General features: G+C 44.8%; 1 protein-coding gene across 2 annotated transcripts in view; it reads right to left on the bottom strand.

Annotated features, from left to right (window-relative positions):
• arid1ab (AT-rich interactive domain 1Ab) overlaps positions 1-21,797 on the bottom strand; it is a 41,146-nt gene extending 19,349 nt beyond the window's left edge. The window contains exons 1-5 of one of the 2 annotated variants that reach the window (XM_086014994.1): positions 20,646-21,797; positions 20,396-20,579; positions 5,891-6,166; positions 3,723-4,349; positions 3,226-3,342 (exon numbers count right to left, since the gene is read on the bottom strand). In XM_086014994.1, the coding sequence (XP_085871120.1) occupies positions 3,226-3,342; positions 3,723-4,349; positions 5,891-6,166; positions 20,396-20,579; positions 20,646-21,322 (1,881 nt within the window). In that variant the 5' untranslated portion in view covers positions 21,323-21,797. Of the gene's footprint in view, positions 1-3,225; positions 3,343-3,722; positions 4,350-5,890; positions 6,167-20,395 lie in introns of both variants that reach the window. The other variant, XM_086014993.1, reaches the window with a different exon arrangement.
• Positions 21,798-25,609: the final 3,812 nt, after the last annotated feature.

Raw genomic sequence — 25,609 nt, 5'->3', positions numbered from 1 at the left:
TTGACCTTTTGCATAATTAAGTCTTTTGACCTGTTAAAAACTGTGCTACTAAAAGCTGGTCAATTTAAGTTTTGCAGTTATCTTGGTGACTGAGTAATTATTGTATTGTGCCTGCAACGGTTTTGTATTTCTTCATGCTTTTGAAAATATATATAGATTTTTGTCAAAATTACGGCAATAATATGGCTGTTTTTTCCAGAAAATATTGCATAATAGCAGTCACTATAAATAAATGGAAAAATATACAGATATTCCATGTGATCGGAATCGGTATCGTATCGGCCGATCTCACTCATGCATGATGGGTATCGGTGTCATAAAAGCTGATCGGAACATCCCTGGTTGGTTCATAGGAGTAGGCCGACATGAAAAAAAGTTCCACATGCAAGTCAAAACAATTACCAGTTTAAAAAAAAAAAAAAAAAAAAAAAAAGCAATTTGCACACTAGGCCAGTAGTTGGCAAAAGCAACAACAACAACAAAAATAAATAAATGATTAACTGCTAATGTTTTGTGTAAATGGGAACAGATGCAAACATTTGTATTTTATTTGGGGTATATTTTCACTTTTCAATATTTTTGGGCCAGGTCACCCTTGTGAAAGGGTTGTACCTGGTTAAATAGGTTCTGTTTTAAATGACATTTAAAGTAAAAATAAAAAAAAAAGCTACGGCAGCACAATATATCCCAAAAATATTGATATCGAGATAATGGGCTGTGCAATATGCATATCGCAAAGACATGCAACGATTTTCTTCTGGAATCTTTTATCTGAATTCAAATCAGTCAGATGCTAAATTAAATGTGCATCGCCACCCAATAGTTTGACATTATCTAGGGGAATAATAATTAATTAGCTAAGAACACATTGAGCTTGCTTATTTTGCCGCAAGAAAAACAACGGACTTCTTTCATTAATGAAAATGTAATTTCTTTAGGTAATTGTTAAATACGGCCATGTCATCTCTGACCATCTTTCTATCCTCGGCCTTTTTCTTGGCCCGTCACTGATGCAGCTACATGGCTCTTATTTTGGTGAGAGGAACCGATAGACGAGGGCAGCGGGGGTCGAGGATGGGAGGCGAAGTAAAACAAACTCAGTGTGTGACCAACATGTGACCTTCCTCTCAAAGTCTCGAGCACATTCAGACACATGAAAAAGACGAGTCATACAATCAGTGGGCGGCCTTTGGCGGGATTAAGCCAACAGTGGAGAAAGGGTGTACAAAAGACCTGTGAGGGGACAACAGGGAGATTAAAAGCAAAGGCGGTGGGGGATGGGGGGGGGACGTCCCGCTCTCGTTGGTCGACATGGAGAGGAAGTGTCACTTCCAGGGGGGAATCAAAGATGTGGCTGCGGAGATTTCCGAGACTTTTAAGGTCCTGCAAACGGGAGCTACGACACTGCTCTGACATGTCATTCAAGACCACTGCATCGCATGCGTGTCATCACGAGAAAAAGGAAGAACTTTTGCTTTCATCCGGAGTGCGAGACCAAGTCACGTAAACGTCATTAAAAAAAAATTCGGTTGGATATGACTGCAGTTAGGCGGTTAATGCTCAACAGTCAACCGCGTGTGTCTCGCAGCCACGGGCAGAAAACAAACCAGAAACCAGTTCAACTTGCTCAGCTAGTTGGTTGCCTGCTGCTGCCTGTTTTGCTTTTCTTTTTTTTTTTTTTGCGCCCACACGGACACAAGATCTCAACTCCTGCCCCACAGCTGCCTCCACGTTGCAGGTGCGCATGCATTTCAACCCACCTGGCTCACAACGACTCGCGGTGAGGCGATGGCTGCTAAACAAATGCGGCAAGGCCAAATCAGACACTTGTGGGGATTAGATTATTCATTTGTTTAATCCAGATTACTGCTATACGTAATTGATTCAAAATTAAGACTGAGGTCGATTGTGTGTGGAACTGATTGCTGATTAATCAAAACAACTTGGCTCTGTAGCCTCACTTTGCTGCCTAAAGAGCGCCAACACGATGCCAGCTGTGGGACGTTGAGCGACGTTGAGTCACCCAGCAACACAACTCTGACAACCAACAAGGAAGAAAATAAACCAATCAACACTTGACAAATTAGTAATCCAAATATATATTTTTGTCGTTGTTGTTTAACTTCTATGATGACCTCAAAGGCCGCACGGCGGTGTGCTGGTTAGCACGTCTGCCCAACGGGAGACTAAACCGTACGTAGGTGTGAATGTGAAGGGATGTTTGTCTCTGTGGCCGGCGACTCAACAAAATCAGCACCCGAAAAGTCGGCTGTGAACAATAGGATGAATACAGAATGCATCTGACCATCTCTCTATTGAACTGTCCCATGTTGCTCCAAACAGGAAAGACACACCTGATCTTAATTTACAATTTTTCCACAAGCCGTCAGGCTCTTTAAATGTGGTCTAATCTGTACACAGAGTCATGTGCTCCGACACGCCGAGGCAAGCAGATTAATGTCTGGCAGCCAATCAACGAGCACAGATAGGGAATCCCCAATAAGACTGCCGGAGGGAGGGGGAGGAAAGGAAAAAAAAAAAAAAAAAAAATAGAAGAAAAGTAAAAATAGCCCGAGCGTGGCCGGTTCAGCAAATGGTTAGAGCCCGCAGAGATGTATAAATAAATAAAGGAGGGAGAGAAAATAAACAGGAGGGTAACACATCCTGAGGGCATCCCTTATTGGCGGAGACAGCCTTCCTTATCATTCCTCCCTCGCTCCCGGCAGCTCCCACGCCGACGGATCGCTCGCACCATTTCAAGTCATTTACTCACTCGCCCGTCCATCCCGCATCAGCCGCCCCTCTACTCCCCCCACCCCACGTCCGTGCGGCGCCTCGCTGACGTTTGCTCTCTCACTTTCATTGTCTCTCATTAATGATCTCATTACTCACTCGCCTTTCCCCAGGCCCTGCAACGAGGTTAGCTGCCGAGAGTGGCCTATAAACACAGCCGACGTGTTAAAAAAAACAAAACTAGAATGTGGCGCTTTGTCACGTGCGGCCCGGGGCCAAAACTTACTATGTCCGCAGACAATCAAGAGTCTTGTCAATCCAATGAGGACTTGCGGAGTACCTGGACTGATATGTAACGGACACTCATGTGCCACAGGGGGCTCAAGACCATCAAAAACTGACAAAGAAGTTTATCTCCGCTAAGACTCAACAAGTTGGGACTTTTTTTTTTTTTTCAAATTTCACTCTTCACACATCACACAAAGGACTCACCGGCAAACTGGACGGCCGGCCTTGCATGCTGTCTTCTTGACTGCTCTTGTTGGAAGGCATGGGCTGGTTGGAAGGAGGAGCGCTGGACTGGGAGCTGAAGGAATCTTGGGACAGTTCCTGGACCGTGACAAAAAAATAAATAAAAACAAAACTCAAATCAGACAAATATTTCTTCAAATATTTCCATCTGATCGTGTGAGCACCCGCGATATCAAACACCGGAGTCAAATGTTGCATACTGTGTTTCTGGTTACTGTAATTCATCCATGCATTCCTTCTCTGAACCGTGTATACTGAGTTTCAGTAAGTTTAAATGTGTTCAAAGTGTGTCGGAGGGGTTAACCGATAAAGAATCAAAAGATATGGTCTCCCTAGATCGTGGCTTTTCAACTATCGCAGGTGGGTCCCCTTTGATAAATAATTGAAGATGTATGAACGCTAACAGACGGACGGGTGTGTGAATGGGAGTGGTGTTCCAGACGCAGCTGTGTTGCTACCTGGGGAGGTGGCGGGAACCTCTGATATGGCGACTGCTGCTGCTGCTGCTGCTGCTGCTGCTGCTGCAGTGGTTGCTGCTGCGGCAGTGGTGGCGTCTGAGAGTACGGCGATGCCTGACTCTGCTGGCCATGGCCAGGAGGTTGTTGGGATTGAGGAGGTTGACTTCCCGGTTGCTGCTGTGGTGGTGGTGGTTGCTGCTGTTGCGCTGGCGGCTGCGGCGGTGCGCCTTGTTGCTGCTGCGGCGGTGTTTGCTGCTGCGCAGGCTGGCCCGGGGCTGAGGCTTGAGGGTAGCCAGGCTGGCCTTGAGAGCCTTGCTGGTTCTGAGGGCCAGGACCTTGCTGCTGCTGTTGGCTCGGCTGTTGCTGGGGCGACACATAGGGCGCCTGGCCGGCCGGGGGACCGTGGGGGCCTTGGGATTGGGAGTAAGGGGGCCCGGGTTGCCCGAGTTGGCCGGGCGGTTGTGAAGGGTGCCCCTGCTGGGGGAAGGGAGCTCCAGAGCCGCTCTGGGGTTGGCCGGGGTACGGTGTCTGTTGCTGGCCCGGGTGAGGAGGGCCGCCGTGTTGGCCATAGTAGCCCTGACCCTGCTGCGCATAGCCTCCTGGCCCCTGTTGTCCGTAGGCTGACATCTAGAGAGGGAGGAAGCTCAATCAGTTGTAGTTCATCATCGAGGAAGCTGCGTCTTTTTACGCCACAAACGAATGGTTGAACCGATGAGTCGACTGCGCCACGTTGACGTTTAAAGCTCATCCCTAATCATGCATTTTTGTATCTTGCATCGGTCAATTTAAACGATGCTTTTGTTCGTGCCAGTCTATCAAAATAGGCTCACCCCAAAAAATAGCAATCCAGTCATTGACTCTTTCATCACATTGACGTCATCGACAAAAGCAACAAAAAAAAATAATAATAATAATAATAATCGAGTCATTCAACCCCTGCCTTACACACAGGCCGTTCCCCACTCCTGATACAACAGTCGATGCTAAAGGTTTGTGAGGTGGACTTGGTCCCCGCCCCATTCCACGTCGATGCCGTTTATGCAGACACAGAAAAAAGGGTAGTAAAATGCCAGCTTTTACAGGCCGTGTAAAAGGGGCGAAAGATTACACGGCACCGCAGAATTGTCAGTACAAGCCTTTCTGCGGTTGAAATGTTACGGCAGGATTACAATATTCACCACCTGACAGGATCCCCCTTAAAGTTATATTCATTTCAAATGTCTCAATAGGGAAAGTAATCACCTTGATTTTGTTCTTCCTGCTGCGAACCAAAGCGGCGCTTTATCATTCTCAGATTAAAAGGAGAGATTTCTGAAACTGGTGCTTAAAAAAAGTACTCCTCAATGCTGAGTCAAAAGTACGTACAAATCTCTAGCAGGGCGCTTTAAACTACAGTGAAGCAAAAAAATAAAAAATAAATAAATAGAAAAACGTTTTTCTAACATCATCCCCTTGAATTTCGATAAAAAGCTTTCCTTATGCACAGCTTCAATTCAGTGTGATGGAGAAAGTGTCAAAAGAGAGTACTAACCTTGTGCGGGATTTGGAAAAAAAAAAAAAAAGAAAAAGAAAAGCATGTGATGCTTTGGAGAGGTTCTCGACTAAATGCTAAACAAAGTTGGTGAAGACCTGATGCACATTAAAACGCCATCAAGTACTGCGCATGCCTTGAACATAAAAGAGCATCGAAACCGTTTTCCATTTTTTTTTTATGTCTGGAGGGCACTCGTGGAGTCTACAGTCAGTCAGACACCAGGCAGGCGAGCGCGACAATCGTTACACACAATAGGCATAAAAACCACAAAGTGGAAGGGAGGGGGAAAAAAAGGTTTTGACTCTGCAGGATTCATGAATGCTTTTCACTGCCTGGCTGGGAGAGTCCATTAGGTGTCTTGTTCGGCACAAATTCGCTTTTCGATTGTATGACGAGAAAATACGCTGGGAGAAAAAAAGACAAAAACAAAACAAAACATTGATTTCCCCAGCCTTGCATTTGAACAAAAATAAACAAAACCAAAATATTGAGGGGCAGCTGTTGGAGCCATTAAGGCTCCTGGTAAACATTTCCGAACAGCTTCTCACAGTTGATCTTTCTGCTGAGGCAGTTTTCCTGGAATGCCCGTGACGTGGAAAGCTACGGAGGAACGTCCAAATCAAAAAGCACTGACCTGCTGTCCGTACTGCATGCCGCCCATTGCGCCCGCTGCCCGACCTTGCATCCCCATCGGGTATCTTTGGGGGCCCGGAGGCCCGTAGCCCTGCCCTGGATAGGAGCTCGCTTGCTGGGGTCCGGGCCCCGTGGGAGGCCCTTGCTGCTGCTGCTGCGGCGGCGGCGGTGGCGGCTGCTGCTGCTGCTGCTGCTGCTGCTGCTGCTGGGAATAAGGGTTGGGTCCTCCGTATGGTTGCGCACGCATCTTCCCTACCTGGTCCATGGGGCTTGCAGGCTAGAGGATACACATGAGGAATCTCAATGAATAAGTGAGCTGAAACACAACAGATTTATGTTGGTTTTTTTTGTTTTTGTTTTTTTTTTTAACATGAGCGGCTGGCGACCAGTCCGGGGTGTGTGTCCAGCCTCTCGCCCCCTTGTCAGGAAGAGGCTCCAGCTCACCCGCGACACTAATGAGGACAAGCCCTACGGAAAATGGACTTGTCAAGACACTTAGACGGAATTGAAAAGGCATTTGCAAATATCCTCTTCCAGGCGCAGAGGGAGGACAAAAAGTGGATTTACTCTCCAACTAGAAAAGGAAAAAAATTGGCCACGAATGAATGAACGGGGGCCTACTAGAACTGCCAGGAGCCGTTTCCTGCCCAGGCTCATTGTGCCAGTGGGCGGATTCTGTTACAGACGAAAACGTCAGGGAGGAGTCGCGCAGAGTTATGCGCGAAGAGGCACGAGTGTCTGCGGCGGCTGGACGTGGGCCCGCCGCTCAGCTGGAGACACGTCAGGATGGTGTCTGGACCCTGGAAGATGCACATGGTCCAAAGCTTCTCTGAAGGGAGGGAGGGAGCGAGGGAGGGAGGGGCTGTAGTGTAATGTAGAAGTTGTGCCGGCTGTCAGCAGCTGGGTCCAAGGTCATAAAAACAGATGATGCAGAGGGAATCCCGCCACGTGACGCAAACGTAAATAATTAAAACCTAGAATTCCGTCCCGCATTCCTGAAGTGGCCGTTTTCTTGATTTGTGGTCTGAAATTCCCGGCGGGGGCGCCGTCGGCGTGAGCCGAGCAAAAAGGCACCAGCCATAACGGCGGCTTTGAGGAAGCAACACCTCCTGCCCCGCTGACCCCGGGCAGCAGACACAAAGCTTTCATTGCTTCCCACGGTTATTAATCTGCGTGTGTGTGTGTGTGTGTGTGTGTTTTTCCTCTCCCCCTCCCAAAACCTTTTTTCCTTGGTTAAGGGAGACAACCACCAGGGCTATTTATAGCCCGCCAGACAGAAAGGGCACTCTGCCGAAAATGTAACAGGTCCCAGCTGCACTGCGTTTGAACCTGGGCCAGGCCTTGCGCTTCCTGGTCTTTAATAAAGCAGCAGGCTTTGGCATTCTATGAATGACAGTGGTGCAGTCGGAGGGGGGAGGGGGCGGAGGGGGGAATCGCCGCGGCAGGAGGTGGTCCGAATGCGTGCGCTTGGAAGGTGCGTGGGTGTGGAAGAAAAAAAAAAAAAAAAAAATCAACAGGCTGTCAGAGTGGTCAAGCAACATTAGTCCACTTCAGGTTTTCTGGCTAGCCAGACCCCCCACCCCGGCCACGCTCCCCTGAGCTCCTCCAGGTTCAGGAGCATAGGTATGTGCGGATGGGAGAGCGTGTGTGTGTGGGGGGGTGGGGGGGGGGCAACTACTCTCTTTTGGGTCGTTACCAACTGCACCGTGGGTTGAAGAAGTAACAAGCCTCGCTAGGCCCACTACTCCAGTGACCTCTAATGCACTTTTAACCCCAGTCTGCAAGGAAGCACACATACCACCCATCCACTTTCTCCCACCCCGATGTGACATGGGACCTTGACGGACAACAGCTTGATCTGAGGGTGGCCGGCGGATCCTCGTGCGCCAACGTGGGATGGGATGGAATGGGATGGCCACTTCCTTTCAAGACGCTTGACAGCTCAGCACAAAGCGAGAGCCGGAAAGTACAGCTCAACCGTAATCAGCGTTTCTATTGCTGACACTGAGCCGCCACTCAACTCTCTCTCGTGACGCTATGAACAGCTCCTCCAAAGCTGCGTGCGCGGGGACGCAATTCCAAAATATTCCGCTGCACGTCCCAGCGGACCAGTGTTAGGAAAGTACGCCTTTGCACTCACATATTGCATTCTATGTTAATTATAACCTCATATGATCTTTTGTTTTGGTGCGAGGATAAGCAAGTAGGCCTTGTTCCTTGCACTCTGATATTATCATATCACTTGGCTGTTTGTTTGCAAGTTGCTCAGAACGCAAGTTTGACATAGTTCACGTATCAGTTTGCTCGTCAATTTGTTAGCTAGTTTATTTGTTTTGTGCAACGGTAACGCTATGCCGCTTGCTCGCTTGTTCGTTCACGACTTTCTTATTCCGCTCCTTCATTCGTCAGCTCACTCGTTAGTGGTTTTCAACTGCATGCGTTTTTGTTTTTTTTTTACGGCTGTGGCGCAAGCCAAATTTGTACGCAGTTCGGAAAGCGCCGTAGTCTATCGCTGTATGGGAGTCGTGCTTTTTAGAACACTTGGCTATTAGCTGCTGTGTGTGTGCAGCATTATGGATCCTACGGTTAATGATTAGTAAACACAGATTTTACTCCATTTTATGGTTATTTGTGCTGGATTACTAGTCACTAATTTAATAATATAGTAAGTCAGGAGTAAGAACAAATATTAAATTATCCTTTTTTTTGCTGTTCTTTCTAATATCTTGTGTACAAAGTGAACTTTAAATGTCATATTCAAAATAAAACTTGTTGCAATGTGTGATGTGCGCTATTCTCATCATAAACGCACTGGTGATTTAAAAAAAAAAAAAAAAAAGGTGTTAATTTGATATTAAAGTGGTCGCTCAATAAACTTCCCGGTAGCTGTTATTTTCATAATAAACTGATAGCATTGCTGTATCGACCACAGCTTCAAGGCCACCAAAAGAAGCATGAACATCTGGATGGCAACTAAACCTGCCGAAAGCAGTCTCTTAATTGACGCGCGGTTATCTAATCAAATTGTAGAGGTAACTCCTCCCTCCCCCTTTTTTCTCCCATAATCAAATAAATAAATAACCACAATTAGCACATGGCTAATCTGCATAAGAGGAAAGCCCGAGTACTCTTGGCAGAAGAGGTTGGGCTGATGTACTGTGTCACGACAGGCCTGCTGGTGGATATTGCGACTATTCAAAAGTGACTGTGTGATGCGGGGAGGGATTTGTAAAGGGCTCGAGCGGGAAGGGGGCCCTCTGGAGCAGATGGGCCGAAGCGGCTACGGGGGAGACAATAAACAACTGCTGCTAATTTAATCCGCCACGGCGCACGCGCCATTGTTCTGCCTTAAAGCCCCTCAGCACGCAACGCGGCAGCAGCCCAAACACACGCCGCGGAAGGCCGGCCCCCGGAAGGCGGCGCGCATCACATGTGGCACAAAAGAGGGGACAGGATATCCTATCCCGAGACCACAGGAGTCAATTTTATGGCTGCAATTGTTTCCAAAAGGGCAAATCACGTGGCTGCGCGCACGCCGGGCATGGCGGCTTCCATCACGCTGATGATGTTCTCCACGGTCACGGTGGGAGAAGCACACGCTTCCGCTTAGGAGGCGGAGCTTGAACAAGTTCTCTCCAGGACACTTTTGCTGCTTTCTGAAACTCGAGAATGAGAAACGGCTTATTCGTGCAGGGCCCCGGCGGCCAAAAAGCAAGATGGCGGCCGATGATGTCAATTGGCCTGAATTTACTATTCTTATCATAAATACATGACGACCACACACCGGAATGGATTCCAGGAGAGATTTCCAGCCATGCTGCAAATGTCAAAATGTAGTCATCATAATTCATGCATTATTCACAGAGAAATGAAGTAACCTGTCAAGCAATGTCCTACAGAAAGAACTCTTTCGTGTAGGGCTGTGCAATTAATCGAAATTCAATTACAATTCAATTAGAAAATTGGCCTAACCGTAAAAAACGATTACTAATATGCATTTATAGCCAACGCACTGTTTGCACAAGGAAATCAAACATTTGCACCTTCATTATTTTATAATTTGATACATTTTGGTTGGTCCAAAAGGAACTTAGGATAGTGTTTCAAAGAAATGTATTTGTCCTTATATTTTTTTACATTTAAACATTTTCTTGTTTTGTACCCCAAAAAATGATCGTTTGAAATAATCGCGATTTCAGTTATTACCGAAATAATCGTGATTTATATTTTTTTCCACAATCAAGCAGCTCTACTTTAGGGGTAGATGACTTGCCTCTGATCTCATTTTAGACAATTGAAAAGGCACAAATCCAAAGTTGCATTTCTTCCGATGACAGTCATTAAAAGTCAAATTGAGTGTGTTGTTCTATTTTGATTATTGACATGATTATCATTTGGTACGCTCTGCTGATCCATACGTGATATTATTGACGAGGAATACGCATGAATAATCGCAACAACAAATACAGAACAGGAAGCGAAAGCAAAGCTCTCCGTGATTCAACAACATTTTGACACTGAGCACTTGAGGCTCATAATAACTTTTGGGGGAAGTTTAACTGTTAGTGACGCGCAAAGAGCTCCGAACGGGCCCATAAATGACAGTTGGCGTAAACGGGAGACCGCGAAAAACAAGCAAAGGGGCCACGTTTCCAATTAAGTAATTAGTCTGGCATCCCAATACGTCAACCTTGGGAGATCCCACTGACCGCACGATGACTCGGATGAGAGGCGATTTTTAAAAAGATATTCAGGGTGGGAGGAGCGCGCTAACTTGCACGCTGTAAAAAACATATCTGCTTAAAGTGCTCGGATGTACCGAAGACAACTTATTCTTCTAGCCTAGCGTTTAAGTTGTGTGCAAAGAAACAATGCGTGGGTGGCATTATGTAAATGAGGCAAACTGTTACGTCACAACCAAGGAAAAAGTCAACTGAGGGGGGGGGGGGGGGTAGCATCTGACAAAAGATTTACTTGGTTTTCCCTCTAAATCAAGACGTTGCTATCAGCCTGTCATTCACTCCTCACCACAAACACAATAAGTTCTGCACGGAAGGGGGAAAAAAAAACTATAAAGCTGAGTCAATGCCTACCTCGTGGCTGAAATCTCAACTCTAGACACACTGCGCTGCGCACACACAAACGTACACAGTGACCTTGTATAAAATGTGGGGTGTACTGTCCTGGTGACACGCGCTTCTTTATTTACACGCACCATGCAAACGTTTGTCACTACTTTGTCTCTTAAGAATGAAATATTGGTCAAATGTATCTGCACTTACATAGTTTTAATTGCCACACCGATCACTTTCAATGACATCCTAATCACTCGTCCTCTGACCGCCTCTTTTTTGATCTCATCATGAAGATTCCACTCTCACACTTTTTCTTTGCAGTGTTTCGAATAGTTTCGTATCAGGGCTTCTTCGCGTCACGCTCGGCAACTTTACTATTAACGGGCCACTGCTGTTGCTCCAAAGCCAAGAGACGGAAGCAAAACAATCTATTCTAATACAAATAGCATCTCGTAAATAGCGGCTACCGCGGTTATTTATTCGAGTGAAAACGGGGGCAGCGTCTCGCTGTGGGCAGGCCTTTACTTGTCCACTTCTCTGGAGCGGTTGTGTATAAATGAAGTTAGCCGTTTTTGGCGATTTATGACATGTGAAAGTGTCCTTTAAAATCAAATAAAATGGAACTTGAGGCACTTTCACGCCGCATTTCCGGTGAACTGGCGCACACGGCCGTTGCGGGTTTGCTCATTCAGATAATTACATGCATGCCGATGTCAGCACAACAAGTGCTTTGAATGCAAAGGGGCGTGGCCAGGGAGCATTTAATCTACATGGATGCACACAACGTGAGTTGTTGTTGCTATCCTTACGGCTTTTCCCCGCAGTCATTTTTGATTTAAAAAAAAATACAGTAAACATGATACATTTTATTCGTATATGCGCAAGCTCGAGCCATTAAATGTAGAATATCTAGCCGGAAGCATCATTTCGTTACCTTCCATTTTCTAAAGGTTAACCATTTCAAATCCGGAAAGCCTTCGCACCATACGTCAACAAGTCGATGAAGTCTCCGCTCTAGCACAAGGACCCGAGAAGGATATTATTATTGTAATCTGGAGCCTTTTAGAAGGCAAATGTCAAAGCGAATGAAGGATCAACCACCCCCAACACGTCCTCGCCAATGCGATGGGACCTGCGTTGGCATTTGTCCACATAACAGACTGTTTATCTCCATTTGAGTACGCGACAAACTAGTGGTTGAAGCAACTAGTCGACATAACTACTTTACTATTTAAGTTGACTAATCGCCAATCATGTGTGTATTGGAACCTCGTCTTCCGATCTTCCAATTTCCAGGAGGACTTTGGAGTTTTCATGCATCTGTACAAAGGCAGAGAGTACAAAAAAAAAATTTTTTTTAAAAGCTGTGGAGGCCGAGGAGCGTGGCTGTTAGCTAGCTAGCCAGCTTGGGCTGCAGGGACAAGCGCAGCTGCGCTTGGTCAGCAAAATGTTACGTTTAACTGACAACAACTGTGTGCGAACAAGAACTTCATTCGTCATAGGAGTTACGCAATTATGACACTTACTACACGTTATGGAACACAAAATGAGACCAGACGCTTTGTTGAAGAAAAACACATATAGGACTCCCGCTAACAACAACAACAACTACAATTTGTTTTTTTATTTACTTGTGTCTACGTATTTCCTTCGAAATATGTCTTCAGGTCAACGGAGCACAAAAGTTTGAAGATTGAAGTGTCAATCAAGAGCAACGCCGGCGTCCCGTTTCCTAGCGAGCTGCCGCCGTGCCTTGCAGGCGACACTGTCTTGAGGGCGACAGTGGCCTGGAAGCGAGGAGGCGTCACTTAAGGAAGATGAACGGCTGGTGACGCGAGGAGCAAGAGCGGGTCACAGAGCTTCCTGAGGCGGCAACGGCAGCACGCACACACTCGCTTACACGCCGCCGCCAAATAAGTGCAGCGTAACACAAACACACACACACACACACACACACACACACAGCTGTCAGGGGGCAGACGAAGATCATTCACAAAACAACCCCCTCCCCCTGGGTATCACTGACACCGTTTCTCCCAGCATACGCACACACAAGCACGTCTCATGCACACACATACGCGCACGGCGCCGGAAGGCAGCATGCTGTCCATGTGGCCTGTGGAGAATCATTACTCAGCAGTGCAGGGCTAAAGAGCGCAGAGTGAACTTCCTCCTGAAACGGAGCGCGTTCCTCTTTTGTGCACAATGAGCACTTGTAGCACTTTTGACACGACATACAAGTCCGTTTTGGCTCAAAATGAAAACAAGCGATTGTCTAGCTCACTGAAAAAAAAAAAAAAAGTGGTGTGACTCCTTCAATTGTTGGTGATGAAGTGCTGCCTCCGCGAGCGAAAACTACAATCTGCTTCGTCACTAACAACTCTAGGCTCAACAAGGAGCAATGCCCGTAGTTGTCATGGCAACGGAAGCCAACTTGGCATTGGCTGAGCAGTCGAGAGAGGCGGCAAAAACACTCCAAGATAGGGCTATGCAATTAATCGAAATTCAATTACGATGTCGATTATTGCACTCCGCGATTACAAAATTGGCATAATCTTAAAAAAACGATTACGATACTCATTTTGAGTTGTTTTGAGGCATGCGCACACGAGTTACTCCGAAGCGCCACACTCTCCTAGCCAGCCAGCCCGCACCCCGCAAGTCACACTGCACACGCTCCTACTCAACGCTTTAACAGAGTAACAGACCTAAAAATGGCACAAGACCCGCCACAGGAACGACTTGTAAACAAGCAAGGCAAGTCGAAATCGCTTATTTGGTTACATTTTGGGTTCGCCGTGGACGACGGCGAGCAAAGACGTATAAAGTGCAAGTTGTGTCTGCATCCCCCGGCAACATGACGAATCTATTCAACCATCGTTTGGTTTACGATGATGTTATGATACACCAAAGCAAGAAAACACAGAGTTAGATTTGGCGTCGTCCGCAATCGGCATGAGGGATTTATTTTAGATAACATATCTTATGCAAATACACTACTTTTACTAGCACAAAAATTTAAACCATGCTAAACATTATTACTGTGACTTAAGTTTAATTCCTTGTGTAGTCTATAATATGAAGTCAAATTTTTTGTGTTCATTTTTGTTTCAAATTGCTTCAAATGCAATTTGCAAACATATTATTGGTCATTATATTGTAATACAGTTTATATATGGCCTACTGTAATTTAGAAATATTGTATCGATTACATTCTAGTGTGTAACAGTCAACATTTAAATTTGTTTGACCCAATCAGCATATTAAATTTCTAATTTATCAGAAACAAATTACTTTCACTTTGTTTACTATGTGTAAATATTACTTTAAAAACAAAACAAAAAAAGACTCCAGACAAAGGTCTAAATGTATAGATAAATAGCATGTCTTTTATTCTGTCAAAATTGTCATTTTACTCCAAGCAGTTTACTACTTTGGCAATTTATAAGTGCATAGCAAGTTAACTAGTTTGTTTATACAAGGAAACCATACTTTAATTTATATATTTGCGCTTTAATTTTTTTTTTAAAGAGTTAATTTAATAAACGTTGGGTCCAAAACGAACTTAAATTATTATAGCGTTTCAAAGAATTTTGTCTTAATATTTTTTACATGTTTAAACCTGTTCCTGTTTTGTAGCAAAAAATAAATATCCGTTTGAATGATCGTGATTTCAATTGTTACCAAAATAATCGTGATTAATATTTTTTTCATAATCGAGCTAATACTCCAAGATTTGAGAATTGGTCAGGTTATTCCATCTACATAAGGGGTGACTGATGGTGTTTCAGATATATATTTTACAAATACCCTGATGAGACCTACACTTAAATAAGCCTGTTTTGGGGGGGAGGTCTCGTCTCATACAAATCAAACACAGAACAACCCTCCCCTGGTACTATGTACTCTTACTACAAATATAATGCAACAATCGTAGAAATGTCTATTATAACGCATCTAGAGCATTTGTGGACTAAATTCTTTCGCCCCTGGTAAAACGTGTTGCTGTTTAGAATGCTACGGCAGTGATAAATATCATCCAGCTTCATTACATGAGCGTTTGATTTGTAAGCTACTTTCCAATTTGCACCGGGTGATGGGGGGGGGGGGGGGGGGCGGTTGGGGGTGCACCCTTTCAGACGGCGGCGGAGCAGCGTGCGCATCCATTAGCGGTAGTCAAGTCAATAAATAACAGCCTTGCTTTGGGTGCGTTTCCATTAGGATTCCAACTCTCGTTTCTGCTCGGGGGTTTAATTCAAACTTGGGCGTCAAAAAGCATGTCTTTAACAGCGATGGGAGAACCACCTGACGCGACTGCTACTCCAAAATAACCGCTCGGCCATCAAGTAATTAAGGGAGTGTGTATTTTTAGACCTCAATTAACACATTTGTCAGCAGTCGGTCTGAAGCACTTGAATGCCGGCATTTTAAAAAAAAAAAAAAAAAGTGTTGAAATAAGTGTTGATCGGTCCATTAAAAGGAAGCGTGCTCTGAATGAAGAGATGAATGAAAGCATTTGATGAACTGGGTTAAAGTACAACCGACCGCACTTACAATGGAGAACATCTCAAATTGACCTGAAAGTCAATGTGGTGGCGCTCTTGCGGCTTGATTTTGACCCAACTTTCAAACAAACAAGCATAAACAATCGCACACACGCGGGTTATTGTTCACGACTCCATCATATTGCAGATTTTTAAATGACCGTTTTTGCAGGTTTTTACAGGCAAATCCAAAGTTTGAGTTGCGTGCCTTCAGCGTACGACGATGTTGTAACGCTACATGCCAGGCAGCACTGGAAGAGATGCAGCGTAATTAAGAGCAAGAAGAGGCAGAGAAGGTGCCCAACTGAGCTCCAGTAATATTTATCAGTCCCACAGGGCAGCTACTGTATATAATTACCATAACATCTACGCTAATATCCATGAAATTGTCAATGATGTTTGACATTATAGGTTAGTATTAAGATAGCTGACTTTTGATGAAATTGGTTGATCGCTGGTGTTCATACATAAACACAATAATTAATTCTCTTGTTTAATGCGTCAGTTTTACAGCAAGACTCAACAGGGAGTGATAGGGCTTGAAGCATTCATTCTTGGCCTCTTTTCTGGCGAACTGTGTGTGCAAGAGTGAGAACAGGAGCCAAGGAACACTTTAAAAAGTCTGTTTCAAACGTGTAAGCATGTCATAATAAGTTGGAGGGTAGTGGAAGGAGTAAAACTATATTTTTTAAAAAGTTTTAATATGGTTCACCATATAAAATATTCCCCCCCCCCCAAAAAAAAACCACCATGTACAGAGGAAACTGGTCCTTGGTTTAGGGCAGAGTTCCGCTCCTACGCCGGTAACATCAACCAAATCATTACGAGCCGTAGTCCATCGCTAACCAACACTAACACGATAGCAAAGTCAAAATTAAGGTTAATATTTGTATTAAAAAGAAACATGACTAGGCCATAAAATAAAATAATCAATTGAAAACCAGTAGGTGGGCAAACTACAACCCGTTTGCCTACGGAGCTCAAAATTGGCAATGCCAGCGCACCGTTTTCTTCCACCCACGTCGACGTCGATTCTGGACTTCATCTGTATGACCGACTGTGCTCGGGTTAAAGCTTCGGGCCAGCGGAACAGACACAAAATGCACTTCGGGGCCGCGAGAGAAAACACACGGCCGAGCAACAAAGGCTTCAAAAGAAGTCAAAGATCAGCACACAAGCAACTGCAACGGTTTATAGATCTTTTCCATGATATTACAAGCATTTGACCCATGAATTGCCATTTTACGCAATAATAAACATGCCTGATTGCGGCATCTCACGTTTTCCATCAATTTATATATAATTATATATACTTATAATTCAAAATGGTAAACAAAGCCTAATCCATTTGAAGCAGTGGTTTCAGTTAACATCACCATGCATATTATTATCTCGGCTTCATTAACGGGCGCCCGTGGGCTACTAGTTTTCCTGTGATTAAAAATTGGAGTCGCCACTCACCAGTAAATGACTGTAGATGTAGAAGAGATGGAACAGCCTAACAAAAATGCCCCCCACAAATGTATCTGTGGCTAGAAAGCAAAGCGTGAAGAGTCTCTGTTGCCTAAACGCGTCAATCATTGCCATGTGCGGCAAAGTCGCCCGATAGACAAGAAAGGTTTAGGATTGCCAAAAACATCCTCTGAAACAAAATTTGATCAGGAACTAGTAAGCAGGGTTGGTCTATTATATTTATTATTATTCGTATATTTACCCTTGTAGGACTGTTAGGGCTTGATTAAACAAGGAATTCAAATTAATGTGAATCAATGGTTTTGCTTGACATAAATAGGAATGGTAAGTTTGCACACTCAAGATTCGCTGGTCTTTTTTTTTGTTTTTTTGTATTTAATTGCAAAGTTTATGGAAACACAATTTTATTCTAAAGTGCAATAGCATACCATACATATTTAATGTTGGCGTTGTGGAATCTGACGCGCCTGCCGACATTGATTTGTTTGTCTCCTCTCTCAGATTTGTGTACCAGGCGACAGAAAAACTACTGCAGGTAAAAAAATAAAAAAATAAAAAGCCACTAAATATGATATGGCGTGATTCGCTTTAGCATTTAATTCCAAAATATTGCAACCAGTCGGCAGGATCTTTTCTGGGCATGAAAAATGCTGTCGGCTTGGGGGCCAAAAGTAAAACATTCTTAAAAAGTTAGAAAGGAGAAAGTACAGTTCTTTCCAAACACAGGTCTGAATGAGTGAACAAATTGAATTAATCCTATAACGACATTGCATTTCGAGACTAGACCTGAAGAAAATACAATGATAGTCCTTCATTTGGTGATAGATGATGGCGGTCTCAAGGCCGTAACACAATTGAAACAATTTGTTGTCCGAAGATTGCCTTTTCGGCAACGTCTTCATGTAATACTCTCCTGTCTGTGCAAATGACATAACCATAGGGTAAACAAACGCCAAATGTGACCCGTATTACTCGAGGGAGGCGCAAGGGTGAGCACTGCTCACATGGTAATGCACGGAGAAAGTAAATGAGGCTATTGTAAACCTTCGGGAGGGAGGGAAGCGGAAAAAAAAACACAAAAAAAACGCCATGACACTTGGCTGACACCTTTGCTGTTTGTAAACAACTGCAGCTACTGTGACGCGCCAGAGCAAGAATTTGTAATGCCGCCGGAACACACCTAGCATACAGGCAATACATCACCGTAAGCAAAAATATCACGGTTTCATTCTATCATGCCATTTTAACTACAGCTCTAAAATTGATATTTTTGAAATGTTTGGTTGTTTTGGGGTATTTTTTTTTTACACTGAAGCCATATACATTTGTATGGATAACTAAATTATTGAGTTATTATAATCTATTATGATCCCTTTAAAAAAACCTTTGGGTTAATATTTTTGGGTGTCTACAACAGATGAACTAGCTATACATCATTTCCGATTCAGTTTCTGTACGATTTGATTTTAATCAGACTTTTAGGAACGGATGAATCACAAAGACCGAGGTTCCACTGTAAGTACAAGTACAACTTCTTTTTCAAACAAATTGTAAACCTATTTAAAAAAATAATTTGGGGCTGTGAACATAAAAATATTGAACAAAGTGGGGATCAAGATAAGTGAGCTCTGGACTGAAACTAGCCCTGTGCTAAATCCGCCACTTTTACACTACACAACTATGCTGGATATGTTTTACAAAGTTGCATTGTCCCATCCAAATAAACCAATAAAGTAAAAAGGAAATTGTACACCCTGACTCTTAGAGTATGAAACTACATTAATAATCAGTCTACATAGTGAACAGCAAGGAAAGAAAGCTTCAAGATTGTCAAAAATATCCTTTTACACAATAATTCATTTCTAAATTAAGCGCAGACTTTTGCAGAGCAGGAGGAAAAAAACAGCAATTCACATTTCGGACAATTAACTAATAATTAAATGCTCATTACATTTGTGACGAATATCGTACTTTCACATTCATTTCAACAAATTTGAACAAATGTGTATGCTATTGGATTATCCACGCCCATTGAAAGAGCAAAAGAATTGGAGATGCGGCCCAAAACACAAGCAAAATGCAATTTAATCATTTTTACACGTGTAAGTCCATAACGATGGCTAAACGGTTTTAAAAAATGATGGTGACAATTTGACCATGGAGTGAATCATTTAATTTCTAACCGTGGTTGGTCAGTAACATTATGGACAAGATAATGACCATTTTCAGATACTTTAATCATCTAATGATGAGTAAACAACTGCAATCACACCATCTTAATTATCATCAATCTCAAAAGTGGATCGCTTTATACCTAGCCACCTCTTTCCTCTTCATACCTGAATTTTCCCCCCTAACAAGCATTGAGGAAAATACTGAAAAGCACATTTTTGTGTACGTGCGTGCTTGGCCAAGTCCACAAACATCTTAACATGATTACATTATGCATAGGTGCATTTTATAGAAACACACTTGTTGATAATGATATGACAAAAATGGCAGATTTGGGGGATGGAAAGCAGCAGCACTACTTTGTTTGGTGGAGGAGTATGTAACAGGGGAAAAGTGGTAGTGGTGAGGCTGCAGCCTTTTTTTTCCCCCATTAGATTCAATTATAAATGGCCGAGAGCGGAGGGACGGCCAGCCAATCAGATCTCGGCTCGCATGTCAACCTAAGACCAACTGTCTTGTGGCTCTGACAGCACGATTTTTACCTCCATAATTCAAATCCCAAAGCAAAAGGCAATCTGCGCTAAGCCCGAGTGCAGGCGGCCGGGCTGACAACACGGAAGCCGAGAAACGGAGGGTGTAAAAGATTAAAAAATAAATACAACGAAAAACACTCGTAAAAAAAAAGACAATCAGGCGTGTTGATCCAAGTAAACGCTTAATTGTTCATTTTCACAACACACACACACACACTTCACCATGCAGCAACTAGCATCTTCTAGCATGTAGCTTCTTGCTTAATGAATATGCAAATGTATTTTTCCGAGTCCGTGGCTGTCATTTACGCCTCGTTTAAACGATGTCACACTTTTCATCAAGCGCACATCCTACTTTGGGGTGTTTTAAAGGCGAAAAACGCGCCTCGGCTAATCGCAGTTAAATCTCTAAATGGAGGTTGGAAGTAGAGGAGGAAGAAAAAGGCAACATCACCTCCTTGCTCTTTAAACGCACACTTTCTCCTGGCAAACTCCTCGCCGTACTTGGCCAAACTCGTCCCCCCCTCTCACCCCCTCGCCACAAAAAGTTGTTTTCACGCGGAAAACACGACTCGTTGCACGTTCCAAAGCACTATTGCAGGGGGTTGTGGTGTTGTGTGAAAAGAGAGAGGCAGCCATTTTAGAGCTCTTGCTCCATAGACAATGGCTGGTAGCTTAGCGTGGTAGGTTTCCGAGTGGGGGGGCTTACCTGGTTCCGACTGGGGGCTTGTGCGGTGTTCCCCGGACTCATGGGAGGCGGGTGGTGGGCCCGATGTTGCCAAGCCGGATGGACCCCGCCGTAGCCACTCGCCATCTCCCCCGCCGCCGCCTTGGTGCCCCCTTCCTGGTTGTTGTAGTCTCCTTGCGTGTAGTTGGGGTAGCTCCTGGCCAAGCTGGGGGACGTGAGCAGCTGGTTTAAAGTCGGCGTTGACGTGGGTTGCTGGCTTCCCATGTTATACCTCTGGTTGTTATAGGAGGAGGCAGCAGCAGCAGCAGCAGCAGCAGCCATTCCTCCTCCCGCCGCTGCTGGCTGCTGCTTGCCTGGCTGCCCCCCAGCCGCCGGGGGCTGGTTGTTCCGCGGGGAACTCATGGCCCCGTAGCCCTGACCCTGATATGAAGTCCTGCTCTGGAAGGGACTGTAGTTGTTATAGTGGTTGGGGTAGCCATGTTCGTGGGAATTGGCGGGGTAAGGGTCCATCATGCCCGGCCCCGACGCAGCTGCCATGCCAGGGCTTTGTTGTCCGCCATGTTGATGAAAAGGGGCCCGGCTGTAGTGCTGGTTGTAGCCGTAAGGAGGTGGTGGGAAGGGGCCCGTGTGGTGGTGTCCCACGCCGGGATGGTTATTCCCTTCGGGCCCGCCGGAATCGTTCTGATTACTGCTATTATTATTTACCCTGGGCAAATTCCCGTTGCCGTTCTTCATGTCAGGATCCCCTCCTCCCCCAGCAGCGTCGCCGCCGTCCTGCAGTTCCTTTCGGCCGGGAGAGCCGCCGTCGGGCCCCGCTTCCTTGTTCTCATGCTGCTGCGGCTGCTTCTCCCCCGGCGCCGACTCCTCGTGCGAGTCCCGATCCGGCTTTTTGAGTTCGGACGGCGGGCTTGCGTTGAGAGAGGCGACGCTGGCGACCTGAGCGGCCATGATATCCCCCCTCTCTCGCCTCCCCACTCTTTCTACAGCGCCCCTTTTCCTCTCAACAAGGCGACTCACTCGCGATTAAACCCCGAATAGTCATTGAATATAACTGCATTTAACACAACGTACCCGTCGTCCAGGTTCATCCCCCCCCTCCCCCGGTTTTGCCCTCCGTCCGGACCGGTATCCGGTAAATCCACCGCGACTCCGTTTCAACTTGAGGGAGAAAAAAAACAAGGACAGGGGGGAAAGTTTTAGCGAAGGAGAACACGCGAAAAATACGGAGACGGCTAAACTGGGGGAGTGCGAGTGTGTTTGCGGCGCGTTAGTGTATTTAAAAAAAGGAAAAAAAGAAGGGGATTCTAACGCACAAGTAGAGCGCGAGCGAGAAATCGAGCGAACCAGCACGAGGCTCCGCGAGACACAGCCATCTTAGTGAGGGGCGAGGAGACACGCAAAACCCGGAAGCGGATCTCAACGCCATGAAAACAACACTGGATCCGGACTGCGGGATCAGAACAAACATTGTTTACATTTACGCCACTCTTTCCCAGTCCCTGGATCGTTTTTTTCCTCCCAGTTTCAGGAAAACACACTAATGATTTATTTAGATATTTCTTTTTTAATCTAATCTTAATGTTTTTTAATCCGCCCCCGCCCCCATTCTTAAACATGATAGCTTGTTAGCCACCCCAATCAGTCCAGACCACAATCCATTAAATGATCCGTCAGACATGTTCTAATATGGACAATTATCTATTGTAAGGAGGGGGGGGGGAATGTGTGACACTTCCACTTTTCATCAAACTCAGTCTTGTGGCACAATTTTCCATTTCATACTTTTGAGCTGGGCCCTAAATTGAATCGTGAAAAGTCTGTATTTTATTCCACTTCTACTATTATGTTTAAATAAAATGAACATGTATGTTTTTATAATTTAAACAACTGGCAACAAACTCACAAATACAAATATGGTACTTCAGGGCATTTAGTTGCAAAAAAAAAAAGGGACAACCCCCCCCCCACTCCTCAAGCTGTATATCGCGATTTAATTGTTCTCCCTGTCGCTAGCATAGATAGATGAACAGACAGTATTTGTAGTAAATAAATCATGATTTTCCCCCCAATTAGGTGAAATTGGAACATTTCCCACAAATGTGCTGCAGCACAGTGGTTGGGAATTACATTGTTTACACCCCAAGAAGAGCCATTAATGCTGCGCTAATGCCTTTGAACCGAACTCACACATAAACATGTCGCCGGCCGTAAAAATCCCAGTATGTTAGCTTCGAGTTCTATTCACCTATGCAAATCAATTGACTGCAAAATAAACTCCATGAATTTCCCCCCTTTTAGATCCACAGAGGACCCAAATAGCTTGATGCATCTCTTAAAAAGTATACAATCGGCTCATTTAATCGCTACTCTTGTGTGTGTTCATGCTCAGAGCTACAGACTTTGTGTCTCCAGTCTTATTCATAAAGTGACACATACAGTACGGTGTGTGCGTGTATTTGTTGTTTTTTCATTATTTCATTATTGTTCTTCCGCATTTTTGAGGGCCTCAACATGCCTGAAAACTTCTCTTTGTTTCCTGGTGGCCCACGCGGATGGAGGTTTTTCCAAATTACTTTACAATGATAATTGAATTTGATATCCGAACTTCACGCCAGATGACCCTTGATAATGTTTTGGGGGGGGGGCAGGTTTGTCCACAGGTGGATGCCCAGGGCCCCGCCCCTGATCAGCCCTTGACACCAGTTTCACGGCTTGGCATGGTATTTATTGTACTTGTTTATCATGACAGGACCCCACCAAAAAGTCTCAAGATCCCATACTCGAAATTTAACAGGAAGTCTGCCATTTTTGTTATTTTCGTTAATTGCAAAACATTTTGAGTCAAATTCCAGTGGTCGTAATTTTGGAAAAAAAATAGCCCCTAACACCAGTTTTAGTTACTGACCTGAATTTTGGAGGACTTATAGTCACTGGATGCATGAAAAATTTCTGACGGACCCACGGCCGAAACTGAACAGGAAGTTGACCAGTTTGGTTTGAAGTAGCCATTTTTGCTCAAAGGAATGCACCCAAATGAGGTGACCAGGACAGATGGACAACTCTAAATTGCCCAGCTTTTTTTGCGTGTTCTGTCTATACAGTTTGGTAAAAAACACTTTCCATTGTTTCTGCATATCTCATTCTATTCCAGAGCCAAATAGCCACATGGCCATTAGCAACGACGCACGTGAGAATTGCATTTGTGTGCAGTAACAGAGAAGTGAAGCAGAGGGAAGCATGAAATTACAGGCAGTTTGTGTGTAAGAAAGAGAGTGATGGGGGTGGATGGAGTGCACGCAGAACTGCAAGTGAAGATAGTTTGTCAGAAAAGTGAGCATCGTGGAAGGCCTTTGAAATTCACATTGCCAGTGGGGGAGGGGGGGGAGTAAAGTCGAAATTTCCAAGGAAATTCTGAAGCAGAGCACTTTGGTCAGGTCATAATTAACAAGAACAGAGCCCCGCCACCCCCGCCCCCAAATGCTTCTTCTTCTTCTTCGTTTTCTTCTTCTACTCTTTCACTCCACCCCTCCTCCTCCTCCTCCTCTTAATGCTCCCTGCCTGCCTCCCGCTCTCATGGCAGCAGCAGCAGCAGCAGCCGAGGCGTTGCCTTCGCTGACCATCTGAGTTTGGGACACGCCATAAAAAAAAACAAGCCTGAAACCGTTATTCGGACTAAAAACTATCATTTGAGGAGATGTGGCAAATATCAATCACAGAGACAGATAGGAAAAGAATGTTTGAACGTGACACTGCCACATCTTGACGAATTTAGACAAGCGAGAACCAACACACAGATGCAGTTACGACTCTTAGTTGGCATATTCTACTCTCTTTTTCTTGATTCATTACAATACATAAGATGCCTCTTGACAAACTGCCGTAATGTTGCGGGAATGTGCAGCAGAGACGCCGAGATGTAGCCTTCATTCCGGGAGAATCTGCGTTTCCGAGGGGCGGGCGGCGCCCGTGAACGCAGCAGCGGCGCTTGCAAAAGCGAGCAGAACTTTGCTATGTGAACGTGGGGGATGGGAAGCAAGCAAGTCGAGCGAGCGAGCGAGCGAGCTCTGCCTCAGCCCTTTTCTCTCGACAATGCGCAGCTCTCTGCTCTCATGGCTCACTCTTCCAGTGAAATAAACAGTCGGCGTTTGCACACAGGCCATGTTTGTGTGTCTTTCAGGGACGAAAAGGCACATTTTGCAAGGGCTTTTTAATAAAGGAGAGTGTGCAGAGTGGAGGGGGGGTGGTCCATTCAGCTGCTGTATATAGGCTATGGGAGGAGTGTGTGTGTGTTTTATCAGAAGAGACAAGGCTATGAGGGAGGGAGGGAGGGAGGCAGGGGGGAGGGAGCTTTTTTTCTTTTAGCATAAACTTGCTGTTTATTATGGGGGCGCATCTCTGCAAAATGGTTTCTATGTGCATGCCGTGTCCTTGTCCTGCGTTTAGTCCAACATTTCCACGCCGGTCTCGTTCCGCCAAGACAGGCTTAATAGTGAGCACGAGGTTAAGTTAAATTGACTGGCATTTTGAGTGCAAAGAAAGAAAAATTAAGTTGAAATAAAAGACATTCAAAATACTTCATTTTTCAATGAAATCGTGATCGTAAAAGTAAAATCGGGTTTGGGAGAAGATAATCGGGATTTTCTTGTTGGGCAAAATCGAACAGCCCTACTTCCAACTGATATGACCTGGAATGCAGACTCTTGAATCAGAGGAAAGCATTTCTCAGTAGTGTGACGTTAAGCGCTTGTAATCTATTCGTGTCTTGCTGCCCACATCATCGCATTTGTCCGTTTTTATACTTTAAATGTAACATTTATATATTTAGACAGTAGAGTGACTTCTTTTATCATTTTGATGCTGTGAGTGGCAACTTTGGTCTGATAAAACACACTTCCACAACCTCAGTCGACATGTATTACTCCTCTTGATGTGGCTTGGGTTTCCCATTTGGCCCGATTGCGTGTCGCTGGCTGCTTTCAAGGCACGGTTGATGCATCATTGCAGTTTTGCCGGCAGTATTACAGTAATCAGTAATGTATTACTTAAAAAAAAAAAAAAAAAAAAGAAAAGTAATATTATACACCGCAATCGCAGATTTTTCCACTCTGATGTCGTGGAAAAATGAAAACATATCAACGTAATGTTAAGATGATTAGTAATCTGATGTTTTGGCCGACAAAACAGAGACCCGATTATCGTAACGTAACTAATTCCTTTGAAATGATTTAAGTAACG

This window comes from Filicampus tigris, chromosome 18, assembly GCF_054856515.1.
Source record: "Filicampus tigris isolate MCC_2025a chromosome 18, RoL_Ftig_1.0, whole genome shotgun sequence".
In the NCBI taxonomy this organism is placed as follows: domain Eukaryota; kingdom Metazoa; phylum Chordata; class Actinopteri; order Syngnathiformes; family Syngnathidae; genus Filicampus; species Filicampus tigris.
This window is presented reverse-complemented; position numbering and strand designations above follow the sequence as displayed.